This window comes from Aptenodytes patagonicus, chromosome 3 (genome assembly GCF_965638725.1).
Source record: "Aptenodytes patagonicus chromosome 3, bAptPat1.pri.cur, whole genome shotgun sequence".
NCBI lineage: Eukaryota > Metazoa > Chordata > Aves > Sphenisciformes > Spheniscidae > Aptenodytes > Aptenodytes patagonicus.
In genome coordinates this window covers 120,089,459-120,106,839 of record NC_134951.1, presented here as the reverse complement: position 1 = coordinate 120,106,839, position 17,381 = coordinate 120,089,459, and the positions used below count along the sequence as shown (strand labels likewise).

The 17,381-nt window shown below is 39.0% G+C and overlaps 1 protein-coding gene across 8 annotated transcripts in view; it reads right to left on the bottom strand.

The window, feature by feature from the left end:
- EHBP1 (EH domain binding protein 1) overlaps window positions 1–17,381 on the bottom strand; it is a 229,358-nt gene that overhangs the window by 79,326 nt on the left and 132,651 nt on the right. For all 8 annotated transcript variants that reach the window (XM_076334976.1, XM_076334977.1, XM_076334979.1 and 5 more), the window contains one exon: window positions 163–341. In XM_076334976.1, the coding sequence (XP_076191091.1) occupies window positions 163–341 (179 nt within the window). The remainder of the gene's footprint in view (window positions 1–162; window positions 342–17,381) is intronic.

Below are 17,381 nucleotides of genomic sequence, written 5' to 3'. Positions count from 1 at the left end.
TTAATAAATCTGTTTTCTTAGAAAGAATGGTTCCCTGCTTGAAAGAAAAGGGTGCAAACAGTTCAACACCCGAAATGAACAGGGATTTGATTTTTACATAAACTTAAATGTTGCATATTTCTAGGAGAGTTAGCTTACGCAGACAGAGAGTATACAACTTACATTAGGTCTGGTCTAAAGTGATGTAATATTGCACAAAAGGATAAACCATTTCTCCACGATGTAGTAAAATTGGTGATTTTCACTCCCCTATAGTTTTTTGTAACTTCTTTGCACCACACAAGCAGTGACTGACTAGCGTTTGGCTTTCTCCCCAAAACAGGACTTGGTATTGGGCTTGGCTGCAAAAAAAAAAAGAAAAGAAAAAAGAGAAGAAGATAAAAGAATTTAATGGAAGATGAGAATTAACATTAATTGACCTAACTAGATGATCTGTATCCTTTGATGTGAGTTTAGGTTCTTCACAGCTGTCAGTTTACAATGACTGTAACTTGCAAAAGACACAAATCGCAAGTTATTATCTCCAGTCGTTGCCCTTGGCACTTGTCTCCAAAGGATATAGATATACGGGATTCCAGATCTACATAGGAGAACAGGCCAAGAATTGTACCAGTGGAAACACCGTGCTGAAATACTTAAGGCATAGTCCTACACAGCCCGTGATACACACCCTTGAAAAGATTTCCCAAAATGCAGCCATGGAAAAGCATCCCCACAAGCCCTTTTGCTTTTAATGAAGATAATGCTGCGACTGGATCAAAAGCCAGGCATAGCAGGGGCAGAGTTTACCACGAGTTGCGATCTACCATTGCAGTGTGGGGATCAAAGTCACTGCATCTGCGACATACGATTAATGCATTCATCTCATACAAGCTCCAGCGTAAAGTTTTCGGCTGCGCTCCTCCTGTTTAAGCGCGTGATTGCATAAAGGTTAATTATGGCACGGTGTTTCTAAACAGCCACTTCCAACCATACCCAAAGAGCTTCCTCTTCCAGGCTTTAGTTTTTCTACGTGGAAAAGGAATTTCGGCCGTAAATCGTTATCAGAAGGTGGTTTCTAACAAGTATCATTAGCTAATAACAACCGTTTCCCAAAAGGGTATTTTGACACTTTTAGTAACGTTTTTGTTAGCACAAACAAAGAATTAAAATGGAATAAAATATTTCAGGCATTTGGCATTTGTCAGACTGTCTGCTGTTTCTCAAATTCAGCAGAGAACGTACTGATTGCAGCTGATGTTTTCAAGAAATATGCACTCATTTCACCAGAAAAATTGTCACTTTAAAAACTTCTTAGATGTAATTAAACAGACAGAATTTGACTGACATAAATCAAAAGTCTGAATTATAGGGAAAGAACTGAGCCCACTTATTTCTTCAATGTAATATAATTAAAAGCATATATACACAGCAAGCATGCTGGTTATGCACCTTATAGCTAGAGTTCCCAAATTAAGATAAAAATAGAGCAAGTAATTTACTATACCACAGCCACTTAAGTTTAACAAGTAAATCCTTTTGGCCATATTACCTATTTGTGAAAGACCAACGATGCCCCCACTTGACTAAAGTATGTCAGTGCTAAGCAATTAGCTGCTAGCTACCAACTGATTTATGTTTTCACTGCTTCTGGGGAAGAAAATGTACAGAACCAGGAAAGTAATTTTTGATTTACTGTGACAGTCAGCCCTAAAATGTTGTTTTATAAAGACATCTACCTCATCATTAGATAGAAGCACTGCCAACTCATTTAGAAAGTGCAAAATGTATACCTTGCTGAGATGCTTTTAAATACTGGATCATATGTACAAAATAACTTGTTAAAAAGCATTTCAGTTTTTTTTTTTAATCCTGTCAACGATTCAAATCAGCATGAACAAATCTGTTAATGATGAGACAAATATCTCTAAATACACTGAATTAACATCTTAACAGGGATATACAAAATAGAGAAGAAAGAAGGGAATAAAAAGCAGCAATGAATGATAAATTTTCTTTACCATGCATCAGATTTTAATCAAAGAAACAAATATTGCTTAGGAGCTGCCACACAGTTACTCCAGATTCAGAGTGATGTAACTAAGATCAAGTTTTTCTCCTGTTTTTTTACATCTTGAAGCAAAAGCCAGTAACTAGCCACTGACCCCAGATTTAAGGTACTAGATTGCTTAAAATATATTTGCTATCTAACTTATATATATGGAAATAACACTGCTGGGAGAAAATAATTAAAATAGCACTATCAAGATGTGGAAAAATGACATTTTAACAATTTTTTAAAGCACAGAGCTACTTCTTCAAAACATAGAGCGCTACTTACCAGATATATTAAATGTCAACTATAAAGTTTTAGTACTTGTTGCTGAAACTCTCTACAGAAATGTTAAATGTTCCAGTCACCACCTAAATACCTTCTGGTTAAGTCTGAAATGGCCTTAGGCAATATTACCATTCAAATGACTTAATTACACATTTAATAAACTGAAGATGTAACTGATTTTAAAACTAGGTTTTACAAAAGAACATCCAAAGCTATTAAATAAATTTAGCAGAATTTTGCATTTTATTTACAAATTATCAATTTTTTAAAATCCAGATTACAATTCCTTGAAAATCTATACTTAAGTTGGAGCTTTTTTGCCATGTTTGTCCTTCCATTTACTTCAGATTTTCTAAAAGTATTTTATCCAGAATATGCAAGATTTAGGATGTGCATAATGTACTTAACACAGTTTTCTTTTCTCTAGCTGATAAAGCAGAAATTATATACAGCTTTCTTTCCAGACTTAGTACTCCAAGTTTTTTTGGATAAAGGTGAAGTTAACGTTATGATAATGTTATGCTCTTATTCACCACCTGAGTCAAAGCTTTCGTTATTTAATCTATGATAAACGCATTCAACTCAAGACACACTGGAGATATATGAGTAATGGCAGAATTGTGCATGAGCACTTGACATCCCTTCAGAAGGGTTAACAAATGTTAGTTTTGATTTTTTTGTGAAGCATCATTATGAAAAACATTTTCTTTCAATACCTGTAGGTTATACATATTAGTTACAGGTTCAGTGCAAACACAATTACTATGAAGTGCCTATTTCTAGCATGTATTTGCTCTACAAGATTGGTAGGAACTCATCAAATGAAACGGAAATTTAATTAGTTTTTTCTTACATAACTTTTAAGTACTGACTACACAATTCTTCTAAACCACACGGTAGTCATGACTTGGCTTTTTGAGTTCAAAAGCCAAAGTCTCTAAGAACTCGTTTGGAAATACTACTAAAAAGCATGAGATATCCACAACAGATTGCCAGATCTGCTCGCTGATCAGCAGGTTACTGAATCTAATGCAACTGATTTTTATCCAGCTATGGATTAACTGTACGGCAAGTGCAAAGGTTCCAGAGCTGGTCCCTCACATACTAGCTCAGATCTAGATGCAGCATCATGTGGGCGGATTTATTAGCTGGAGTCAGCACTAGCTTCAGGATATCTTTGTTTTACAGTCCACAGAAGCACTGAAGTCTTCTTTATTCTTCTTTTACATGTTCTGGAAGCTTAATTAATACGTTTTATAGTGTATGCATTTTTCCTCTTGGGAGATTATCCCATCAGACCATTACTCTACGTTAACAAGAGGACAATAGCTTTAAGTATTAGGCTGCATCCCTACATTTCAAAATATTTAAATAATGGTTTTGCTGTTCTCAGGAATGCAGCACCAGGTGCACTGATGGTTCGCAAAGTGAGGGTTGAGCTGCATCTCTGACACACGTAGGCTCAGGAGAAAAAAATCAGGATGGGAACTGGTGATGGGAATACGGGGCTATGAACCAAGCCCTCGTATGAGACATGGGGAGCAGCCAGAATGAAGATCATAGGGGCTCAGTCTGAGCAACTCTCAAGAGCTTGTTGACAGGTTGCATGGGGGTAGAGGAGTTTAGAGAGCAAGAGGCAGTGTTGAAGGCTGGAAGAGAAAGATGCTGAGAGGAGTAAGGAAAAAAAAAGTACGTAACAGCCGTGGGAATCTGGGTGGAAGACTTATGTGGTTTGAGTTTTATATTAATGAACATAACTCCCCAAAGAGGAAAGGAGTTGAGAGAACAACCTAGGAACGATAATTAACTGCAGGAGGAGAGGAAGCTGAGATTGAGATAGGGCTGACAGTCAGAATAGGGAAGACCCACAACAATCAACAAACAAGTTCTGTTCCTCAAGAAGCAAGTACAGGCAATGGTCTCTTACTTATTTGCGCAAAATAAAAGTGATTTTCCCTTACCCCTATCAAAACTACAATGCTGTCTAGGCTCAGTGAAAATTGTGAAACCATTAAAATGCAAGATAAGGTAAATGAAAGTAATACACAACTAGATGAGACAAAATGTGCAGCATACGGCTGGATGCAGAAAAAGTTTGGGAAACTCAGCTGAACTGAGCAGTCTGAAAAATGGTATAAAGGTGCAATATAAACAAGACACCCAAATACATTTCAGTCAAATAGATAATTTTATGTCATCAAGATGATACTCTAGAATTTTATTTTTTAAACAACACAGGGCTCTACCCATAGGAATTGCTTAGCCCGGGAGTATTCTAAATTGAATATGGCTCATTTAATAGAATTTATGCCTTTGGTAAGGTCTGTACGTGTCCAATGTGCATTCAGTTTTGTTTATTCTGGGCCGTGGAACAGTCTGGCCATAAGTCAAAAGCTGATTTTTAACTAGTATCAGGACCGAAATAGAATATGGAAATCGAGTCTGCAAAGATAGAATAAAACTGCTTTGTGTTTTATTCCAAAGATGGAAAAAACATCCTCATGACCCAGCTGTGCTGAGATGCTCTTTATTTAGGCTAGTTAGTTGTTTTTTAAGTAGCAGCTCACCATAACATTATGATGGCTTCAGTGACACAACAAAATACAAGTGGCATTGCTCTTTGCTTCTGGTAAGGGAATTGCATGCACATATTAGAAAATATACATTTCCCAGACAGAAATGTTAGGAGTTCTGCTATCCTGTTACTCTGATACACAAACTTATCAGTTTAGGAGTACATTCTTTAACTTTGTTGCTCTCTATTTGCATGGCATGGTGCATGATTACACACAATGTCTCTAGTCCCTACTGCCCCTAACAATGAAGGAGGATCTGAAAACCCAGCTGCCTGGTACAAGTTATAGATTCAGTGAATTTGTTTCCAATATATGATTATAGTATTTAGGTAACCTCCAGGTTTCTCCAGCATCAGACATCTTAAAACTTTGCCTTCCTTACTCTTCTGATTGTGCCTACAGCTAATGTGGATATGCAACAGAATATAAACTTTTATCTTAAAAGGCTTAGGCATAAGCTTTTAATTGCTTATCATTTTACTTAATTTTGGCACAACTAAACTAGTCCATGTTCAATCACAACCTTAACATTTAGACATCTGCCCGAGCTGACGTGATGCTCTCATGTTTGAACCTGGCAAAGCGAGGAGGAAGGTGAAATCCTTGGGACATGCCTCAAGTTAGCTGTTGGTCAAGTAGGTGAAATTATTTCATTCTAAAGGGTTTTCAGTTGCCTGTTACATATTTTGGTGGCCATGAGGCTGGAAAGAGCTTTTCCAAACTATGCCTGGGAAAAGAAAGGAAAGCAGCTGGAGTATGTACAGGCTACCTAAAATGCCAGGATATGGAACAAACATAACTTTCTAGACAACAAGACTGGCGGACCCTCTCAATCTGGGAAGAAAAAGCAAGCGATCAAAGCAACCTGGATATTCTGCTCTCCTCCTCTGCAGTTTTTCAAATCATGCCAATTTGCAAAAGGCACACATTTGCTCGCAGCACTGTGGAGAGGAGTGACATGCTGGGGAATGGAACAATTTCTTGCAAGCTTTAATCCACCCTGATTGGCCTCTGAAAATAATTGGGGGGTGGGGGGGGTGAGTAGCGCTTTCAGTATGTTTTCACTTTATTAGTTGGAGGTGGACAGACAATGTGGTCCCATGTCCTAAGCTGTATGATGCTGTGTTTAACTGAATACTTTGGACCCAAGGGAGAACTGATGAAGATAACACCTGCCATCAAGAAGCACACACACCTCAAGACCCTATTACTGTATTCCCTCTCCTAGACAGCCACAGCTTCCTACTGTTTGCCACTCTTCCTTGCTGACTCACATCTAAACTTACACAGTTTGTGCTCTACATGGCTGAATCATATACATAATGGTTGTCTTTCAACATGCCGTCACTACTGGTCCCAGCCTGTAGGGTTTAGCAAGTCCCTCGTGCTTGAGTTAGTTTCATCCACCTAACTTTTACTTGTCCAACCCCACAAACAAACATGATGATGGTATTTTTTGTTCTAATCATCACTACCCATTTCTTCTCACACTGTGCCTATCTCACTGCTCAAGGCAAAAAGTTGTTGCTCATTATTTATTATCCTTAACTTACAGTGTATGGCACTCAGCTTCATTTAAGCAGTATGATGCAAATGCTACATCAAACATAGCATTTCAACTTGCCTGTGATCTCCGGCACGATAGCCATCACACAGTATTAAGGCACTCTGTGATGGGTGAATGAATATATTGACATGATAACAGACTCACAACTGGTATTTTACAAATAGGGAAACAGTCTGAATTAAATAACTTGCCTGAGCCAGTAAAGTGAATCGACTATCACAAGAACTCAAAGATGCTACCTAATGTGAATCTGGTGTACACATCCACAGCATCCCACCAAAGCACTCCTCCTGACTTCAGGGGCAGGTGACAGTGCTCAGAATAACAAAAAACCAACTTCTAGACTTAGACAAGTTAAGATGAAGTCTAAGACCTGGCCATCCCAAAGACAGGAACACATAATTCATAGCCTCAAACACCGCTCTGTGTAGCTTGCTCAGTGTCACACACCAGTTCTACGTCATGAGCTCTGTCCAGGCTCTCTGTGGCACTCACCAGGCATGACAAAGAGACCGTGCTCCATTAACACCTTCCAACTCCTATGAAAAAATAAAATGGCAGCCCTGCAGACAGCTGCCTCTTCTATTACAGGGTCTGGTTACTTCTGCTCCAAGCACTGAGGAAGTGGTCCGGCAGAAAATCATGGTACGTAGTCATACAATTGAAATGCATACATGTATGCAACCTACAGGCATATAGTGCACAAAGATGGGAGAGGTTACAGTAACAGAGGCTACCTTAAATCTGGCAATTCGTAACTGCTAAGTACTTCATTTTGTAATTTTTGTAATTATCTGGTAGCCTCCTTTCAGCTTTTACTTTGTCTAGAAATGAATTAACTTTTTCTTAGCATAATCTTTTAGGGTTTTGGTTTGGTTTTCATTGTTGGGGATTAAAAGGATAAAAAACCCCAAGTATTCAGGAACGGAACTCTAAACCTTCAGAACCTCAAGCCACAACACATCAACTACCGGACAATTTCCTCACTTGGGCAACAGGACACAGAGCCTGCCTGCTCATGGGAATTAATTAAGAACAAGACAGACTGTTTATTTCAAGACGACTACCTCCCCCTGTGGATGTTCGTAATAGAGAATAACAGTAGTGCACAGGAATGAGGGTAGCCACCTCACCAGGTTGAGGAGCCCTAAATTTATTAGCTAACGGCAAGGAGAAGATTATGTTAATGAGCTGGTAAAGAAGAAACAAATCTGAGACAACATAATGAATTGGTTACTTATGTGCAAATAATTTCACCGGATGGTCAGTACGGCCAAAAAAAAAAGTCACAGCGAGCTCCTCAGATTCAACTATTATAAAAGTATTGGCTGAGGCTCGTCTAGCTTCTCTTCCCTGAGGTCACATAATCTTTGTCTTGAAAAACATGTTTTCAATTAAAAAAAAAAAACAGGAAAAGGTATATAATTCATACCATTAAGCAGAAGCAAATGCTGAGTTCATTCTCTGATGATTACATATATTTGTAATATAACAGTATGAACAGGTCACATGCAGGGATGGAGCCTCATTTTTCTGCTCTCAGAAGACAGGCGATTTCCTTGTGTCCACCTTCCTTTCTCCAGTTGCCCCAGTGGCACGTGGGCTGAAGTCTCTGCTCCCGTGTAATCTGTGCTGGAAGCCCAGATGAGCTACCAGGATGCTGCCGGCTCACAATCCCTGGCTTTCTGCCATGACGGGAACGTTCAGGGTTTTGGGCAGGTTGCCAGAATTAAGCAACTTAAACCACAGATGAGGAATAGCAATTTTCAAAGCTTTAAACTTTGTTAAATGTGAACTGAACTAGCAAAACGCACCTCCCTGGGCCCAAGGCTATCTCTGCCACATTTCAAAGGCCTGCAGCAAACAATGGAAGTGTTAGAGCTTGTCAGAAAAGGTCACAAGAATCTCTTCTAAAAGAAAGCACAAGGCAAACTAAAAAATGAGAGTCACTGCCAATTCTTCCTAAAAGCAGTGAACTCTTGTTGCTTTTGCAGGAATTTCTTTTGACATTAGCCATTAAATAAATGCAAGTTATTCTCCCACTCTTCTGAACATTTCAACCAACGACGTTTTTTCAGGCAACCTTCTGATGTTGTATCATTAAGGTGACGTTGCTCCACAGAACTTTATAGGTACCTATTTTATAAGTTTAGTGCATCATTTCTGTTAATCCACAGCCATAGGCAGATTTATGGAAGTGTTAGCCTTTGCCTATGAGAAATCTTTGTTTTAAGTATTTGAGAGCACAACACAGATGCCAGATTTGTGCAGGTATTGCACTAACAAAGGAAAACAATCTCTGTGTGGAGGGGTTTAGAGCACTTGGTATTTTTAATCCTGGTATTGATGGCATAGAACCTGATGTGAAGGAGCCTCTGAAGTCCAGAGGACACTTCTTAACTGAGGGTGGAAATAAAACAAGCATATTCTACAATCTTGCATGAGGTGCTGGTGTCCATGAGCTTAGATCAGGCATAAAGATGACTATTCTCAAGAAAGCTCCTTAGAATAGCTATAGGTGAATGAGAATTTTTCATGGAAACAAGTGACTTTTAGCCTTGAGAAACTACTGCATTGGCAGCCCACTCTATGCAAATAATCACAAGATGGAGATTAATAAAAATATTACTTCACCACTCAGTGGTAAAGAGGAGCTGCCCATAGATGATGGGGAGACATCTGAAATGCTTAATGCCTTTCTTTTTTTCTTCATCAATCTTTATTCTACAAGTCAGATGCAAGTTGGAGACCAGCATTACTAATATCAGAGACAAAAACATCAGATTTCAGCCAGGTATGGAAACAGCTTAGATCAGCTGATCTGAAAGCATCTGGCTTAACACATTTAATATAATCCTAGGGTACTGGAAGAACCAATATGAAACAACATCTGAAGTTAACGGTCAGTTTGAGAACTTGAAGATGATGGGCAAGATATTAGAAGAGCAGGAAAAGACCACATTCCCTTCTAGTCTTTAAGAGCATAAAAACAGACAAATTAGAAGAATGCAGACAAACTAATGAAAACGAGGTGGAACAAATAATTAACTTGCTTCTTAACATGTGAAAGTTAAAAACGAGACAAGCAACAAACATTAATTTGTCATCAACACATCATGACAACCAGTCCAAGTTCCTTCTATAAGAGGGAAGCAGGCAGGGGAGAAGCAGCAGATAACATGTAATGATTGTAGTTAAGCTCTTTTTATTGGCTCTCAAGATGCTCTCATAAGGAAGCACAGAAAACGAAGCCTTAATGAGACTCACATAGCATAGGTGCAAAACAGGCTGAAAAACTATATCCAAGAGTAGTTTTAAATGGTTCTTGGAATTATGCATTAAAAGGGGTTCTGCAAGCGTATTTCTTGGGTTCAGTGTTGAAAGTCTGAATTAGGAAGGTGGATGATACACTAGACACGAAACTGGGATGGACATCAAATGAACTCCAATCATATAAAAAGGAGAAAAGGTCTGAAGAAAACAGGATGAAATTCAATAGGCACAAGTGCAACATAGGAAGGAGTAATCATTTACATAAATGCAGGATGAGGAAGAACTGGTTAGGTAACAGTTCTTCACAAAAGGATGTGGGGGAAACAGTCTATTCAAGCTGAACGTAAGTCAACAACATCAGGTTGTTGTGAAAAAGACAAACATCATACTGAGATGTACAGACAGGAATAAAGCTTGCAAGACATGTACTGCCTCTCCCACTCAACTCAGCATCAATAAAGCTGCGGCAGAAATTTTATGTTCAGTTTTGCATAACGCAGTGTAAGGAAGATGAGCCCAAAGAAAGACCAGGGGAAAAAATAAACCACGAAGAGAGCTGGAGCAAATTTAGGTCATTTATGTTAAGAAAAAAAGATAAAGGAAAGGAATGTGGTAAGTCTTCAAGCATGTAAAATTCTGAAAAAGAAAGAAAACCCTTTGTCCCCCATGCCAGTGTTTACCAAAATGAAGTTACAGGCTTTAATTGCAACAGGTCAGACATTAGGAGGAGCAATCTATAAGACAGTATAATGAAGCACTCTGACTGCCTTGGAAAGCCATGGATGTTTCATTATTGGAGGTCTTTAACAACAGGTTGAAGAAATTTTTCATTTCGTAAAGCTGAACCTGCCTTTGGGCAAGTAGAAGGACCAAATGATCTTTTAAGATGTGTTTCAGACCTACCTTCTCTGTGTTTCTTAACTCCAGGTCCTACAGGGAAAGGACACTGCTTAGACAGGTGTACTCTTCGCTGGGTCAAAAACTGGCTGGACGGCCGGGCCCAGAGAGTTGTGGTGAATGGAGTTACATCCAGTTGGCGGCCAGTCACGAGCGGTGTTCCCCAGGGCTCAGTTTTGGGGCCGGTCTTGTTCAATATCTTTATCAATGATCTGGATGAGGGGATTGAGTGCACCCTCAGTAAGTTTGCAGACGACACCAAGTTGGGCGGGAGCGTTGATCTGCTCGAGGGTAGGAAGGCTCTGCAGAGGGACCTGGACAGGCTGGATCGATGGGCCGAGGCCAACTGTATGAGGTTCAACAAGGCCAAGTGCCGGGTCCTGCACTTTGGCCACAACAATCCCATGCAACGCTACAGGCTTGGGGAAGAGTGGCTGGAAAGCTGCCCGTCGGAAAAGGACCTGGGGGTGCTGGTCGACAGCCAGCTGAACATGAGCCGGCAGTGTGCCCAGGCGGCCAAGAAGGCCAATGGCATCCTGGCCTGTATCAGAAATAGTGTGGCCAGCAGGAGCAGGGAAGTGATCGTGCCCCTGTGCTCGGCACTGGTGAGGCCGCACCTCGAATACTGTGTTCAGTTTTGGGCCCCTCACTACCAGAAGGACGTTGAGGTGCTGGAGCAAGTCCAGAGAAGGGCAACGAGGCTGGTGAGGGGTCTGGAGAACAAGTCTTACGAGGAGTGGCTGAGGGAACTGGGGTTGTTTAGCCTGGAGAAAAGGAGGCTGAGGGGAGACCTCATTGCTCTCTACAACTATCTGACAGGAGGTTGTAGCGAGGTGGGTGTCGGTCTCTTCTCCCAAGTAACAAGCGATAGGACGAGAGGAAATGGCCTCAAGTTGCGCCAGGGGAGGTTTAGATTGGACATGAGGAAAAATTTCTTTACTGAAAGAGTGGTTAAACATTGGAACAGGCTGCCCAGGGAAGTGGTTGAGTCACCATCCCTGGAGGTATTTAAAAGACGTGTAGATGAGGCGCTTAGGGACATGGTTTAGTGGGCATGGTGGTGTTGGGTTGATGGTTGGACTCAATGATCTTAGAGGTCTTTTCCAACCTTAATGATTCTATGATTCTATTCTATGATTCTATGACACAGCTGCCACAGGCTTCTGCCGCCAGTGAACAGGAGCTCTGCAGAACTTCCCTCTGCTCTCCGGCAGCAGAGAAGCAAGCCGACGAATCCCTGTTTCCCACCAAGCACACCTCACACTGGCCTCTCAGCTCACATCATCCACCAAAAAAAATACTTCCCATTTTATAAATTAAGCCTGGGGTTGGGGTCCCAATATTATTTGTTTCACAAGCAACTCATGCACTGATTCACCTGTGTTAATCAGATTTCCTTGCAAAGCACAGTGAATTTTGCTTTTTTTCCTGGCACACAGTAATACTTTCTGAATACACAGAAAGTTCAACAACCACTAACACAACTCTCCAAATGAATAATTGTACAGAGTATGTCTTTTATCTTTTAGTTGTTTAGGAGACTGGCTATCAAAGAAGTATAACCCCACCACTCCAACTGCTCCTCATGAACACTAGCAGAGAGGAAGGCTCTCTCCCATTCAGCGCATCTCTTTGGAAAGTCACAGACACTTTAAAATCTAGGATACATTAGAAAGGTTATTTCATCTGCAAGGTGAGAGTTCAGGTCAAACCCAGGACAACAGTCAGCAAAAGAAACCACTCGATTACAGTTGGGTAAAATTAGATATTTAGGCAAATAGTAAGATGTAAGCAACACTGGTAACCAAATCAGCTGGATTCAGCTCTCAGTCACAGCAAAGATGTCACAAGCAGAGTGAACTGCAAAAAAAGAATTACTTTAGGGGTTTTTTCCTTTTTTTTTTTTTTAAAGAAAAAACAAGGTGATAACGCTTGAAAAATTCTTCTATACCATAAACAGAATGCTTCACTCACAAACACCATTCATAAACAACATATAAAACCAAAAAGTATTATTAAATAAATAAAACAAGTGAAAAATTAAGGAATGGCAGACTTGAATATTCTTGGTTTAGCTGCCCAACGGAACAAGCATTATTTAAGCAGTGTGAAGGCAGATTGCTATCTTTACCTCATTGAATAGTACCTTATTCTGTGAATAGCCCCCCATGGAATAACAGCCACTACTCAAGGATTCGATAGCTTAATGAACATAACAAGACTGGCACAATCTGGGGCTTAATTTGCATGTAGTTTGAATATTTTTGCTTTATTAGTTTCATTTCAAAATAAAAATACAAGTAAAAGTAACAGCAATTCAAGTGCCACTTGGCTTAACATGTATTTTTTCCAGGAATTCTGACACTATCCAAATTTGCTAATTGCTCGGACTTGTGCAGCTAAAAGGAGAAATACATGTTAAATGAAAATACTCTTTTTGTTTTATAATAGGTAATTAACACAAGCTTTTCTAGCTTCAACGCTGGCAAATCTATCCTCTTGAAAAATACACACATAATTTTCATGCTACAAATTAAATTTGGTGTGGTTATGCTTTTAGCACTCAACAAGTAAAAGCTTGTAAATGAAAAGCTGAAGCATAAAGGTATGGCAAGTCTCATTTAAGAAATCAAAGTCTTTGGGAAAGAGGAATTCTCCTGCAGAAGTCAAGAAAAGCTGCTAATAATTAAATATTGCTGTTGATTAACACTTGATGCTACATGTTTATTTTGAAAGTTCTTATTTAAGCAGATCGTGATATAAAATAATCAAATCACTGTACTTCATTCCCATACGATGCCTGGCTAATAACCACACAACAGTTGGAAACTGTCAAAATATTTTACAGCTCAATTGTAATTACCATCCAAGTCTAAGCATGCAGTAATTGGGCGTTAGCCATGTTCTAGGGGTGTTACAGCAATACACAGCAGTCAGTTCTTCTGTGTTTCATTTTTTACACATGTAAAACTCCTGAATGATCCCCAGGATCTACTTCATAAAATTCTGAATGAAATATTAGCACGTTGTCCGCAGACATACGCAGAGCTAGCTTTTTTTTTTCCCCTTACTACAATATAGTATTTACAACATTATAAAAATTAGCTTAACATTTGGAACTACAGAATTTGTTCAGCAGCTTTTTTTTTTTCTGGTTTAAATTCCCTAAAGTAAAAAATATAGTCAGATAAATAAAAATTAAACATTTTGAGCAAAATATTACATGGTAGCTATTGTAATATTAAAAGCTTTGAGACAAACAGCTGATTTTGACTTCAAGGAACAAATTTTGCAAATCATAAATAGAGAAAATATTCCAAGCTGCTGAGAGAGAAAAAAAGTACTGCTACAATATGGGAACATGAGGAACTTGAAAGGGTTTTTAGCGTGTACTATTATATATGTAATGAGTGTAATACTCGTGAGTATTGTATACAGATGATAGCCCAATAGGTTTTCCTGAACAGACAACTCTATAGGGGCTTCTGGTTGTTTACAGTTGGTATTTCTAAGGCAGTATCAGACATACAGATTCATGATTCACTGGTCTTTCAACACTATTTGAATCATTAATCCATGCATTAACTGTCACTAACTCCATAGTGACAAGACAGACATCACTGGATCCCTATTACATTACTATCCAATGGATTAAAATCCTTAAGAGACGTTATGCCTTTGAGCTGACAGGTTATAAATGGAAGGAAGTGTTACATTTTTAAGTGTCCTTTGGACTTAATTTACATGGTTGTGTTAAAAAAAATTAAGCACTCTTGAAAGAAAGGCTCTCAGTTGGTCCCAAGATGATGTAACACTTAACATGCTTCTGGTGTGAGCTGTTTGTGATTCCAAATATTTATCTGCAGACAGGACTAGGAAACACCTAGATGGAAAGACTGCACCAGAAGACTTCAGTCTTCCAACCAGTAGTACCAGTGCTATTAGAAGGGGCTGTGGGGGAAGGTATTGATAGCTCTCCCTTGGGTTGGGGGATGAGATTTATCAGAGGACCCCAAGGAGCTATGGGGGGGAAATTTCAGCCAGCACAAATGCAGAGAGCTCAGGCTCAAGCCTTGTCCATCATCTTTAACAAGTCTGATCACACCCAGCTGTTGCAATGTGCAACAGCACTTATCATTCACACATCTCAGCCTCCTGCAATACTTTTCACTGCACGAGCACCTCGGGATAGGTGGAGGAGGGAAAAGAAGAGAGCCTTCATTCCTACACAGGAATTTCCATGCTTTGGGAAGTGTAAATTAGAGCATTACTACTAGTTTGACAGTAAGTTTGCTAATAAATGTGTAGCAACTTATCTAATTGCATAATGAGAGATTAAATGATTATGACAATCTTTGAAATGGGGAGAATAAAGAGAAGAGAAAGCATACATAAGGGAGAGCTCTGGTAAACATGGCAAACTAGCTGTAACTGTTAAACTTTGATAAGTGTATAAAAGTCAAGGTATTTTGTACTTCGTTGATACTGCTCTAAATGAGCTTCCAGTGGAATCTACAAAGTTTGTTCTGAGTATTATTTCCTAGTTAGATGAGCTTCTAAAAATTATTTGAAGTTATCTGTAGGATCCATCATCCTAAAAACACGGATTTTGGAGATTGCTAGGCAACACTTTGCAGCAGAAGCATGACCCAAGACATGTCTAGGAAACAAGTATAGTGACACCACTTGCCTAAGATCCACCTTACTTTTAAAGTTGCACGGGGGGGAGTTCAAAGAGCAGTTTTGCCTACAGTTACAATAAAACTTAAATAAAACTTAAATAAAACTCAGATAGAAGCACTAGTGGGAGAATGACGAGTTGATAAATATATAGTGTGCGTGCTACTTTAGTCATAGTGTAGTTTCTCAATGAGTTACAGTCACGTAAGTTTTTTCTACCATATGTAAATACTTAAAAGTCATTTTGCAATGACTTTTATTATCTCCTATTTATAAAGCCTTGGCAGCCTAAGTGCTGCAACTGTTTCATAGCTATGCTGCATTTTAAACTCTCAATGCCTCCTGCAAGTCTATGTGGGGAAGAGGAGGGCACTGGACTCTCAAAAGGGGAGTTTAAGTAGAGAGGATTGGTATCCCAAGACCTCTTCTGCAGTCCATAGAGACAGGTTGTTTAGAAGACTCTTCAGAGCAGAAGTCTGACCTAGATACTCCACGCTGGCCTTAGGGGATACTGTCTCTGCCCACACATTATGGAAAACTCCAGAGATCTCTTATGTCCAAAACCAGACACGAGCAATACAGTTGTAATTAACTTCACTACAAAAAGAGGTCAAAAGGGACATGCTTACGGAGTCTAAACCTACAACTCGTGGCCAAACTCACCAACCGGTTTTTAAAAGAATCCTCTAACTTGAAAAAGGACAAAACAGAAAATGAGATCCTAGTAGGATTTGACCTGCCATTTTTACTCAATAAATATGAAAATATCCCATTTTAAATATATATTTTTTTAAAAAAGCTAATGTATTTCTCAAATATTTCCCAAGCTGATGTGCCTTTTCCAGCAGTATTCACATCACCTGGCTGGGGCTCCACACAGAGCCCATCGCTCTTGCCAAAAGCAGCAGGGACAATGTTCAGGAATTTAAGGATGTGAAATTGCTAAAACCTGGTCAGAAAGTAGATGCGCAAATGATGCACTGCATGGTCTTTCTTTACTCTTTTTCCTTGTATTGGGCATGAAATATTGGTCAAACGACCATCTCAGACACAGTGAATGTGAGACAAGTGGCAATGGCAGGAAATTATGTGTTATCTGTGCACGGAACTCAAAATCTGGAGCAATATATTTCATTTATTTGGGGAGCAGCCACAGCACTTGCTTCCTCCAAAAAAGGAAGGAAACATTCTTTTTAAAAAGATGAAAGTGCTCCAAAGCAAACCACTTAATGTCCTATGTGTTGTATGGGTTCTCAAACTCTTTAAATACTTGCAACAAAGACAGATTGTAGGTGTTTTTAAATCAACCAATTGTATGTCCAAGGAGACGAGAAATGGAAGAATATCCCAGTAACCTGGAAGCTCTCATTGGAATTATTTTCTGGTTATTTCCTATTACTCATACCTATGTCACATTCTGGTTCTACATTTGAAAACAATAGTAAATATGTAAATATAAAAAGATATTGTCCTAAAATAAAACCTAATTTTAGTAGGCAAAACCCTAAAACTATTTTTTGTAAAAGTCTAGTATTGTTGCTAGAAATAGATGTAAAAACAGTTAAATGCATTTGCAGAGAAAACTCTTTCCCTTGGAAACCCCCCAAAAGCATTTTTTTTTCTTTTTCCCTTTTTTTTTTTAAATAATAATGGTAATATTCCATTAGAATTTTAAGTACAATAGAAGGGTTGTGGTTACAGTTATAAGAATATGAGCATTGAAACAATATTTGGTTTGCTATAGTTTTATACTTAAGCCTATTGATTAGGTTCTAGTCTACATACCCATGTCTCAAAACAAAGGATAAAGTCACATTATGTTACTGAATCATTGCTGTCAATGAAAATCACGACAGACTACTTACCAATAGTACAGAGTGCCATATGGGCACTTTAGAGATGCATCAATTCTTCAGCATTACTTTCAAGTGATAAAAACTAAGCTTTTCACAGAGTTCTTGAGAGCACTTTGGCAACTTTATGAAAAGGGGTCACAGTGTTATTTAATATGGTTGAGTAATTAAGCAGACTCTAGGACAAAACACTTTAATCGTGATCTGCTAAGCCA